At 40.7% G+C, this 12,949-nt stretch overlaps 1 protein-coding gene across 2 annotated transcripts in view; it reads right to left on the minus strand.

Annotated features, from left to right (window-relative positions):
• cacna1hb (calcium channel, voltage-dependent, T type, alpha 1H subunit b) overlaps window positions 1-9,599 on the minus strand; it is a 106,749-nt gene extending 97,150 nt beyond the window's left edge. For both annotated transcript variants that reach the window (XM_029122030.2, XM_029122029.2), the window contains exons 1-2: window positions 9,211-9,599; window positions 2,675-2,915 (exon numbers count right to left, since the gene is read on the minus strand). In XM_029122030.2, coding sequence (XP_028977863.2) covers window positions 2,675-2,907 — 233 coding nt within the window. In that variant the 5' untranslated portion in view covers window positions 2,908-2,915; window positions 9,211-9,599. The remainder of the gene's footprint in view (window positions 1-2,674; window positions 2,916-9,210) is intronic.
• Window positions 9,600-12,949: the final 3,350 nt, after the last annotated feature.

A 12,949-nucleotide genomic window follows, 5' to 3' on the forward strand; every position in this document is an offset into this window, starting at 1 on the left:
GTGCCCCATCTTGAAGCCTGACTGGTTAAGGTCATGGAGATCATTCTGAGAGAGATGACGAGAGAGTTATAGGAAATGAAAGAAAAGATACTGGGTTGTTAGATAGAAGAGTAGATGATGGAGAAGTGAGAGTGAGGGAAGAGAGAGATGCAGAGAAAGAGAGTGAGGGAGAAGGGGGATGGCAGAGAAAGACAGGAGGAGGCTGTTACTGTTTGGAGAGACAAGGAACCGAAAGAAGGGGTTGGTGTTTAGAGAGAGGAGCAAAAGAGGGGTTTAGTGGTAAGAGAGAGGAGCAAAAGTGTATGTGTTTAGAGAGAGTACAGTGAAAGAGGGTGTAAGTGTTTAGAGAGAGTGAGGACAGTGAAAGAGGGGGTTAGTGTTTAGAGAGAGTGAGGACAGTGAAAGAGGGGGTTAGTGTTTAGAGAGAGGACAGTGAACGAGGGGGTTAGTGTTTAGAAAGAGAGGACAATGAAAGAGGGGGTTGGTGTTTAGAGAGAGGACTGTAAGGGGGGTTGGTGTTTAGAAAGAGGACAGTGTAAGAGGGGGTTGGTGTTTAGAGAGAGGACAGTGTAAGAGGGGGTTGGTGTTTAGAGAGAGGACAGTGTAAGAGGGGGTTGGTGTTTAGAGAGAGGACTGTAAGAGGGGGTTGCTGTTTAGAGAGAGGACTGTAAGAGGGGGTTGGTGTTTAGAGAGAGGACAGTGTAAGAGGGGGTTGGTGTTTAGAGAGAGGACAGTGTAAGAGGGGGTTGGTGTTTAGAGAGAGGACTGTAAGAGGAGGTTAAGAATGACGGGGCTAGTGTTTACAGAGAGAAGAATGGGGTTAATGTTATAACAGCGAGAAAGAAAAAAGAAAGTGAGGAATATATATTACGTAGAGAGGTAGAAAGATAGAGAGACGGGTTAAATAGAGGGATTATGAGAGTGAAGGACAGAAGGAGAGTGAAAACATTAAGAGGTAGGGAGGAAGGGAGAGGACGACGTGGTACCCTGCTCCCTCTCTCAGGGGGTTAGAGGTCAACTGTATCTCAGGGATTAGTTATTCTGGTTGCCAAGGAAACAACTGCCGGTAGAAATCCTGGAGATGACAGGCAGCCGTAACCCTGGAGATTCATTAGTGACGGTTGCTTTGGAGATGCTCAACAAAAGGAACATTTTATTTTGTTCTTTTCCCACGTTTAATGGGGGACGGGGGGTGGTCAGCATACTTTAGGAAATACTACACACACACACACACACACACACATGCACACACACACATGCACACACACACACACATTTCTGTCTCTGCCATGAAACCAATGTTTACTCCACTGTGTAAACATCTAAAGACAAGGTGCATTGTGGGTACAGCAGCCCAAACACTGCAAGAGTACAGAAGAACAATATACTGGGAAACACACACTCCCACCAACACACGCTTGTTTTTTCTATTCTTCTGAGGACCAGAAAACTGTTCCATATTCCCTAACTACAACCTTAACCTGACCCTAACAATAATATTGGTGTATAGTTGACATACAATGTATTTTTTGAAATACTATTTTTACTGGCTCAAGATTAACAACTCCTTTTTTCAGGGACTCATTATTCATGTGTTAAGAGTGTTACAAACATCAGGATTCAAACGCAGCTCGACCGAAACCTGTTCATCCCATGTGTGCAAGAAAAATTGAAGGCAGCATTTGAGAAAAAATTTTAAATATCTGACAGATAATTGGACACAGGATGTGGTAAAGAATCCCTTGTACTGACTATTGAATGACAGGATGGACACAGCTTTATAGAACTCAAACACAGAGCCTCTGCTTCAGTAAGAAAACTTAGGAACGGTGGAGTTATTTGTTAAATGTAATCGTTGGATTGAGCGATGAACAATTACTCCCTTTGTTGTTCTATGGTAGGGGGTCTGCCGAGTTCTGTGTGTTACCCACATAAAGGAACGAAAGGACTTGATTTTTCTTTTACTGAATGACTTGACAAGACTTTAAGGGGAGGTGAGGTGGCTTAGAGGAGTCCTATTTGTCACATACAAAACCAGTCAAACATTTGGACACATTGACCCATTGAATGGTACTGTACATACAGACCTGGATCACACATTACACACACTGATACACACACTACACACACTGATACACAAACTGGACACACTGATACACAAACTGGACACACTGATACACAAACTGGACACACACAGATACACAAACTGGACACACTGATACACAAACTGGACACACACAGATACACAAACTGGACACACAGATACACAAACTGGACACACATAACACACACATACATACAAAGACACATCCACGCACTAACACAGCTCTGTAATATTAACTGAGTGTCGGTGTTGGTGTGCGTGTGTGTTTTTTTGTGTGTGCGTGCGTTTGTGTGTTTTGGTGTGTGTGTTAGTGTGTGTGTGCTTGTGTATGTGTGTTTGTGTGTGTGTGTTTGTCTGTTTGTTGGTGTGTTTGTGTGTGTGTGTGTTTGTTTGTTTGTTTGTGTGTGTGTTTGTTGTGTGTGCATTTGTTTGTTTGTGTGTATGTATGTATGTGTGTGTGTGTTTGTGTGTATGTATGTATGTGTATGTGTATGTGTTGTGTTGTGTTGTGTTGTGTTGTGTTGTGTGTGTGTGTGTGTGTTTGTTTGTTTGTTTGTTTATAAAGGATATGGGTGACAAACAGCCTTGAGACACCAGCAGCGAGGGGGCGTGGTCTGGCTGAGTCGGAACAGAACCACAGAGGAGAGGGCGGGGTATGGTAGCTCCTCTTCCTTCCTGTCCCCCGACGTTTCTCCCCGACACTCCTCCTTCTCTCCTCCTATAGGGACACTCACCCCATCCTCTTCCTCTCTCTCCTCCTCTTCCTCCTCCTCCTCCGGTTCTCTTCCCTCACTGTCAGTCATGACTGAACCTGCGGACAGACCCAGTAGATGGTCAACAGTGCTGCCTGCTAATCCTGCAGAAATATGACACTGGCCTGCCAGTAAAGCCACACAGAGGAAAGTACATTTCTTTCTGGAAATAATTTATGTCAAAGTCTCAGTGCAGTTGTGGTCAATTTATTTTTCAATCATAACCATGCATGTTAATTTAATGAAAAGAACTCAAAGATTTGTTTAATAATTTATTTCACTGTACCTTGGAATGCTAAGTCTGAACAAGTAGTCATCAGGAAGAACATTTGAAATACAATATATGTACAGCCCTGATTGGCTGACAGGATGGTCAAGAGCCCTTCCCACTTTCACCCAGAAGAGGAGTGGTCTATTATATCACATCTCTGACATCACAACGTAGACCAATAGTATCAAGCCATCTGAACAGGCTGAATTTCATGAATTACAATTCTGAAATGAATTATTTCTCCAATTTCATGTCATTTAGGAGTTTTTATATATTTTCATAATAATGTTTATAACTGCACTGGGCCTTTAAAGCAACATTTGGGAAGATGGAGATAACTGGGCCAGAGAGTACCACAGAGAGCAGTAGACAGCAGAGCTTAGTTCATCTGCCATATTACAGACTGCGGGTTTCAGAGGAAATTAAGAAGTCAATGTTTAACTGATCATGTTGATAGGCTTAGCAGATTTTAACACACACACTAAGTGAATCCTCTTACACAACAAATGTAAGTGGCCTGAAAGAGAAACTTGTGAACTAGAGAGTGAGGTCAAACTCTTCTCTACACAAATACACTCACCTAAAGGATTATTAAGAACACCTGTTCAATTTCTCATTAATGCAATTATCTAATCAACCAATCACATGGCAGTTGCTTCAATGCATTTAGGGGTGTGGTCCTGGTCAAGATAATCTCCTGAACTCCAAACTGAATGTCAGAATGGGAAAGAAAGGTGATTTAAGCAAATTTGAGCGTGGCATGGTTGTTGGTGCCAGACGGGCCGGTCTGAGTATTTCACAATCTGCTCAGTTACTCGGATTTTCACGCACAACCATTTCTAGGGTTTACAAAGAATGGTGTGAAAAGGGAAAAACATCCAGTATGCGGCAGTCCTGTGGGCAAAAATGCCTTGTTGATGCTAGAGGTCAGAGGAGAATGGGCCGACTGATTCAAGCTGATAGAAGAGCAACTTTGACTGAAATAACCACTCGTTACAACCGAGGTATGCAGCAAAGCATTTGTGAAGCCACAACACACACAACCTTGAGGCGGATGGGCTACAACAGCAGAAGACCCCACCGGGTACCACTCATCTCCACTACAAATAGGAAAAAGAGGCTACAATTTGCACGAGCTCACCAAAATTGGACAGTTGAAGACTGGAAGAATGTTGCCTGGTCTGATGAGTCTCGATTTCTGTTGAGACATTCAGATGGTAGAGTCAGAATTTGGCGTAAACAGAATGAGAACATGGATCCATCATGCCTTGTTACCACTGTGCAGGCTGGTGGTGGTGGTGTAATGGTGTGGGGGATGTTTTCTTGGCACACTTTAGGCCCCTTAGTGCCAACTGGGCATCGTTTAAATGCCACGGCCTACCTGAGCATTGTTTCTGACCATGTCCATCCCTTTATGACCACCATGTACCCATCCTCTGATGGCTACTTCCTGCAGGATAATGCACCATGTCACAAAGCTCGAATCATTTCAAATTGTTTTCTTGAACATGACAGTGAGTTCACTGTACTGAAATGGCCCCTACAGTCACCAGATCTCAACCCAATAGAGCATCTTTGGGATGTGGTGGAACAGGAGCTTCGTGCCCTGGATGTGCATCCCACAAATCTCCATCAACTGCAAGATGCTATCTTATCAATATGGGCCAACATTTCTAAAGAATGCTTTCAGCACCTTGTTGAATCAATGACAGGTAGAATTAAGGCAGTTCTGAAGGTGAAAGGGGGTCAAACACAGTATTAGTATGGTGTTCCTAATAATCCTTTAGGTGAGTGTATGTCTTAACATCAACATTCAAAAAATAATAAATTAATATTTTCGTTCCTAAATTCATGCACATCCCTCAGTACAACAAGGTTTTAAAAAGCCTTTTAACATTTTAACATTAACGTAGAATTTAACGTAGAATTTTAATATTACATTTTTCAAATGTAAAGTAACTACAGTATAATAATATATAATTGGACATAGGGACTCTTCACAAGGTGTGGGGGAGGTCTTCACAGGGTGAGGGGGAGGCTCTTCACAAGGTGAGGGGGAGGCTTGCGCTTCCTGATGAGTAACACCTTCCTGGTGGAGGCATTTCCACCAATCACAGGTCAGCGTTACGGTGGAAAGATGAAGGGAAGCCAATCAGAAATGACGGGGATGAAGTGCAGGTGGTATGCCGGGAATGTGTAATACAATCCTCCAAACTAAGTCTTGTTTTATTTTGTAGTTCTGTGTAGTGGTAAAACTAAATATCACATTGTTTTGGTTCTGTGTAGTGGTAAAACTAAATATTATATTGTTTTGGTTCTGTGTAGTGGTAAAACTAAATATCATATTGTTTGGTTCTGTGTAGTGGTAAAACTAAATATCATATTGTTTTGGTTCTGTGTAGTGGTAAAACTAAATATCATATTGTTTTGGTTCTGTGTAGTGGTAAAACTAAATATCATATTGTTTTGGTTCGATGTAGTGGTAAAACTAAATATCATATTGTTTTGGTTCTGTGTAGTGGTAAAACTAAATATCATATTGTTTTGGTTCTGTGTAGTGGTAAAACTAAATATTATATTGTTTTGGTTCTGTGTAGTGGTAAAACTAAATATCATATTGTTTGGTTCTGTGTAGTGGTAAAACTAAATATCATATTGTTTTGGTTCTGTGTAGTGGTAAAACTAAATATCATATTGTTTTGGTTCTGTGTAGTGGTAAAACTAAATATCATATTGTTTTGGTTCGATGTAGTGGTAAAACTAAATATCATATTGTTTTGGTTCTGTGTAGTGGTAAAACTAAATATCATATTGTTTTGGTTCTGTGTAGTGGTAAAACTAAATATCATATTGTTTTGGTTCTGTGTAGTGGTAAAACTAAATATCATATTGTTTTGGTTCTGTGTAGTGGTAAAACTAAATATCATATTGTTTTGGTTTGATGTAGTGGTAAAACTAAATATCATATTGTTTTGGTTCTGTGTAGTGGTAAAACTAAATATTATATTGTTTTGGTTCTGTGTAGTGGTAAAACTAAACATCATATTGTTTTGGTTCTGTGTAGTGGTAAAACTAAATATCATATTGTTTTGGTTCTGTGTAGTGGTAAAACTAAATATCATATTGTTTTGGTTCTGTGTAGTGGTACAACTAAATATTATATTGTTTTGGTTCTGTGTAGTGGTAAAACTAAATATTATATTGTTTTGGTTCTGTGTAGTGGTAAAACTAAATATCATATTGTTTTGGTTCTGTGTAGTGGTAAAACTAAATATCATATTGTTTTGGTTCTGTGTAGTGGTAAAACTAAATATTATATTGTTTTGGTTCTGTGTAGTGGTAAAACTAAATATCATATTGTTTTGGTTGTTAATTTAATGTGTTCCTCAAATGATGACTAAGTATTTCACACTTCTTTCCTAAATTGAAAAGTTTTCTCACTAATTTTCTGGAATAATATAAATTATAAAAATGGTTGTCTGGATCCTGGATGCAGCATTCCCAGCTATTTCCTATTGGCTGTCAGTCACACATTGCTATATGAATCATGAATCATGAATCTACTACATTAATTCACATGCGAATTATTTTACCTGGTTCCTAGCCTAGCATGGTACTGTAGGGGTTAATTTAGTTTGTAGTTGTGGAGATTAATTTATTTTTATAGCCTACTGTGGAAGTTTTTAGTTTGGTACTGTGGAGGGACATTCAGCTTGGTACTGTGGTATTTATTTAGTTTTCAACTATAGTGGTACATTTTGTGTGGTACATTGGGGTATAATTTAATTGGGTACTGTGTAGGTTAATTTAGTTTGGTAATGTGTGGGTTTATTTAGTTTAATACACTGTGGTAGTTAATTTAGTTTGGTACTGTGGTAGTTAATTTAGTTAGGTCCAATAGTGGGACATTTAGTTCGGTACTGTGGTAGTTAATATAGTTAGGTGCTATAGTGGGACATTTAGTTTGGTACTGTGTGGGTTTATTTAGTTTGGTACTGTGTGGGTTTATTTAGTTTGGTACTGTGTGGGTTTATTTAGTTTGATACTGTGTGGTATTATCTACTGTGTGCAGTAATTTAGTTCAATACACTGGGGTTTTATTTAGTTTGGTACTGTGGTAGTTAATATAGTTAGGCACTATAGTGGGACATTTAGTTTGGTACTGTGGTAGTTAATATAGTTAGGCACTATAGTGGGACATTTAGTTTGGTACTGTGGTAGTTAATTTAGTTAGGTGCTATAGTGGGACATTTAGTTTGGTACTGTAGTTAATTTAGTTAGGTCTTATAGTGGGACATTTAGTTTGGTACTGTGGTAGTAAATTTAGTTAACTCTTATAGTGGGACATTAAGTTTGGTACTGTGGTAGTAAATTTAGTTAAGTCTTATAGTGGGACATTTAGTTTGGTACTGTGGTAGTTATTTTAGTTTGGTACTGTGTGGGTTTATTTAGTTTGGTACTGTGGTAGTTAATTTAGTTTGGTACTGTGGTAATTGATTTAGTTTGGTACTGTGGGGTCATATTTAGTTTGGTACTGTGTGGTTTTATCTACTGTGTGCAGTAATTTAGTTCAATACACTGGGGTTTTATTTAGTTTGGTACTGTGGTAGTTAATTCAGATTGGTACTGTGGTAGGAAATTTAGTTTGGTACTGTGGTAGTTGATTTAGTTTGGTACTGTGGGTACTGTGGTAGTTAATTTAGTTTGGTACTGTGGTAGTTGATTTAGTTTGGTACTGTGGGGTTTTATTTAGTTTGGTACTGTGGTAGTTAATTCAGATTGGTACTGTGGTAGGAAATTTAGTTTGGTACTGTGGTAGTTGATTTAGTTTGGTACTGTGGTAGGAAATTTAGTTTGGTACTGTGGTAGTTGATTTAGTTTGGTACTGTGGGGTCATATTTAGTTTGGTACTGTGGTAGTTAATTTAGTTTGGTACTGTGGTAGTTTATTTAGTTTGGTACTGTGTGGGTTTATATAGCTTGGTACTGTGTGGGTTTATTTAGTTTGGTACTGTGTGGATTTAATTTAGTTTGGTACTGTATGGGTTTAATTTAGTTTGGTACTGTATGGGTTTATTTAGTTATTAGAAATTAATCTTGTTTGTGTGTTGGCCACCTAGATAGAAAGTGAACATTAGCCAGCCTGCATGGCAATCACTTTTTCAAAGAAATTATTTAAAAATAACTTCTGATTAGACTGTGTCTGTGGCAGCATGAAAAAAGAGCTAGCATTCAGATTTTGGCCTGACTGTCTTCTTGTAGTTATATACAGATATATTTTTCTAAAAGCAGTAAGTCAGTTCAGTATCATGAATACATTAATACAGTTACAGGTAGATTAGGTGACTTAGGTGATCTTACTAATACCCAATATAAACCATATATCCCAACCTGTTATACCATACTGGACTAATACCCAATATAAACCATATATCCCAACCTGTTATACCATACTGGACTAATATCCAATACAAACCAAATATCCCAACCTGTTATACCATACTGGACTAATACCCAATATAAACCATATATCTCAACCTGTTATACCATACTGGACTAATACCCAATATAAAATATATATCCCAGCCTGTTTCACCATATGTTATAAACCATATATAACATAATAATATACCACACTAGACTAATACCCAATATAAAAACCCTACAAAATATATCATACTGAATTAACAACTAATATTCCACGACGATATATAATGTGATTGAGCGAAGTGAGGCTATACAACTTTTGACTGATGACGACAGATTGTAACCGTCCTATGAAGACCACATTGACACACAAAAAATCGTACACACACACAAGCGCGCACGCACACACACACATACACTCGCCTATTCATCCTAAGACACAAATAAGTCGCCAGTAATATTAAAATGGATAGACGAACGGCCTATCTACTCGACAAAAACCACCAAGAACAGAGAGTCAGGGAGGGAGGTAGAAAAAGAAGGAGCAGGGTGGAAGAGGGGGAGTAGAAGGGAGAGAGGGAGAGTAGAAGGGAGAGAGGGAGAGCTAGACTGAAGGGAATAAAGAACGGTCTAACTTTACAGTCTTTAGTTCTTTACCGGAGAGAAGCGCGGTGTGGAGAGTCCATCCGTGAGGTGAGCTTCACTCCCAGTGTGTCGCGCGCACAGAACTCCCCGAACCCAGGTATTCCATCCGCGTTCTCGTATCTCCCCCAGTAAAATCCGTAAGCCAGCCGCTTCTGTCTTCGCCCTGTCCGCGTGTTCCCTTTTAAAATCCCAATATCCTACCGGGATGGGGAAAAACTCACTGCAATCTCAGAAAAAAAGAGATGTGGAACTTTAGATCAGGAACATGCGTCCTACAGTTAGTAACAGATGGTGCGTCTCTGATGAGGCTCGGCTCCTCTCTGACACTCTGACAGCGCGAGGCACAATCCCGAGTTCAGCCACACCAGGGGAAGCGGAGGCACGTGACAAACCGCCCTCTTCTCTCAGACTACTAGGCTGAGAGAAGCGCACGAGCCGAACCGCGTCTCCGGACAGACGCGAACCTGTGACCACCCCGACCCACCTTCCGGCTACGACCACGGCGATCCACCTTACGGCCCCGGGTTCAAATCTACAACCACGGTTTAATTTTTGACCCATCCACCTCTCGCTGCGGTGATTCTGTTGGATTGATTGATACAGTGATTATATATATATAGAGCCTATACACATATATATATATATATCAACATATAAAGATGTTTAATACGACGTTGAGTGAGTGACAAGAAGATCATATTTCAGAAATTAAAATGACTACTCAACTGCCGATTTTTCGTGTACCCAGGGGGTTAGAGGACACTTGAATGCCGGAAGGACGCCTTCTTGAAGTCGGTAGGGCGGGAGAGGATAGGACTAGCGCACATCTGACTAAGCTATCATAACCGTGAACGCCACAGTGTCATAAAACATTTACCAGGCTAACATCAGGAACACACAGGCACATGCACACACCCAGTGCTACAGAGGCCAGAGGTGAGTTTAGTAATTCTAACAGGATAAATATGGAAGCTAAGTTTATTTATTTAGCCCAGAATGTATTTTGCTCTATCTTCCCATTTTCCATTTACATCATTTAGCAGACGCTTTCATCCAGTGCGACTTAACAGTGTGCACTCATTCTCTCTCTCCTCTGCTTCTCCACCTCTTTCTTCCTCTCTCTCTTCACCTCTTTTTTCCTCTCTCTCTCCACCCCATTCTCTCCCTCACTATCCTTCTCTGTCTCCTTTCCACTCTACTTGTCCCTCTCTTTTTCTCTCTGTGGTCTGCACTGTCTTCCACATGCTGTCAAAACGCATTACTAATACACCCCCCCCACCCCACACACACACACACACACACACACACACACACGGTCTGTGCTCTGGAGCTGCTGTTTTTGCTCAACAAGCAGAAGAACTCATTCTGCATCACAGGAACATTTCATACATTTTTTAAATAACCTCTGTAGTGTCACTCACACACACACACCTACACACACACATCTATACACACATTCATGCACACACACACACACACACACAGACACTTCCTTGCCACATACAAACTTTTCTTTATTATTGTTGTCATTATTTAATGTTTTATATATTATTTTCTTAACTTTGTTATTGTCTTGTTGTTGTATTGTTTTAAGGGAATATGGATCTGAATATTCATGACAATTCAAACTTGACAGTTGACAGTTCACACACACGCACACACATACACACTCCAGCTGTGTAATCGATGGCGTTTGGGTATCTAGGTCAGATTCATATTATCAGTGATTGGTTGCCCTGGGGCCAGTAACCATGGTGACCATTGGATAATGTAATCTATGAGGAAGTGTTTCATAGAGGTTCACACACACACACACACACACGTTTACATTTCAGTCATTTAGCAGACACTAATATCGAGAGCGACTTATTCTTCTCTCTTTTGACTGTCACTGTTGGAATATAAAAACGTTTTCCAGCGATTCTGGAACTTTTATGGTGAAAAATAAGTAGGCCTTTGACAACATTAAAATGTTTTTACACAACAAGGAATAAGGAACTCCAGGAGTTGGTCCATCAACCGTCTCCCGTAACCGGGGGAACGGTAGGTCATCGGCATCATGACGACTCCGGACCACCCTTTGAGATGTGGTTCAGGTGATAAATGGGGAAAAGGGAGAACTGAAGTCTCACAGCCCCTCCCTTTAAACAGCGACCCTTTTAAAGTCCTACTTCAACATAAACAATCATTAGTAAAATGTCATGTTTTCAGTCAGTCTGTCACGGAGGATTTTAGTCTATTATCTATTGTGACCTATATTGAACAGAGCAGCTGTTAGAAATCCTCTTTGGATGGGAAGTGAATTTCAGACAGAAAGGAAAAGAGAGAGAAGAGGGAGAGAGGGAGGAGTGAATAAGACAGAGTAGGGAACAAAAGATGGGGAAAGAGGAGAACCGGAGAGGAGAGAAACAGTAGGAAGGAGGGGTCGGAGAATCACAGAGGAGAGAGTTGGAGGCCAAGAGAGTGTTAAGGAGAAAAGGAGAGATGAGGAGAGGTGAGAGGGAGAGAGGGAGAGTGTATATGAAGGGAGGAGAGGAGAGAGAGTTGAGAGGGAGAGAGGGACGTGATAGAATGAAAGGGAGAGAGGATGAGAAAATAAGTGGGAAAGAGAAGGAGAGGTGAAAGAATGAGAGGAAAGAGGATGAGAGAGAAATAAACCTTTATGACAGTAGACAGGAGTGAAGTTGCCTAGCAACCTTTGGCCTTGACGACAGGAAATGGGATAATCAGAAAAACATCCCTATATTACACTCACACACACAGTCACAATTACACAGACACACACACACGCACAGACCCACACTCACACACACAGTCACAATTACACAGACACACACACACACACAGACTCACACACACACAGTCACAATTACACAGACACACACACACACACACACACACACACACACACAGACCCACACTCAGTCACAATTACACAGACACACACACACACACACACACACACAGACCCACACTCACACAGTCACAATTACACAGACACACACACACACACACACACACACACAGACCCACCCTCACACACATACACAGTCACAATTACACAGACACACACACAAACACAGTCACAATTACACAGACACACACAGACACACATGCATACAAAGACCCACTCTCTCACAAATGCACACACACAGAAACACACACAAACACACACGCACACATTCAGACAAAACTGCAGAATTCAGGTCCAGATTAGTGTAGATTACAATAGTAATGGTTAGACATAGCGTGGGTTAATAATCTGGAGTAATCTGACTATCTTACTTTAATGGACAGGACACAATGAAAACGCATGCATGCACACACACACACACACACACACACACACACACACATTATACAAACAAATTATACAGAGCCATCTACAGGAAGTGAAAGCGTGCAGTGTGCAGACGTGTTGAGCTGTTCTTTTCTATGGTGGATAATCTGTTCTGTGGCTTTCCACAACCCTGACCTCTGACCTCTTGTAATAACCCCAAGCCCTCCACCTGCTGTGATGGACAGAGGGCTTCACGACTTAACTGATGCATTATATAACAATGCAATGCTGTATCACACATGCCATCTGGAAGGGGAGGGAGGAGGAGAGTTAGAAGGGAGAGAGAGAGGGGGAAAGTGGTAGTGAGGGAGATGGAGCTAGGGAGGTAGAGAGGAAAGGAGAAGTAGGGAGTGGCATACAGGAGCGTGTGACTAGGGGACGGACAGAGGAAGACAGTGATATTGGTTGTCA

This window comes from Esox lucius, chromosome 9, assembly GCF_011004845.1.
Source record: "Esox lucius isolate fEsoLuc1 chromosome 9, fEsoLuc1.pri, whole genome shotgun sequence".
Taxonomy (NCBI): Eukaryota; Metazoa; Chordata; class Actinopteri; order Esociformes; family Esocidae; genus Esox; species Esox lucius.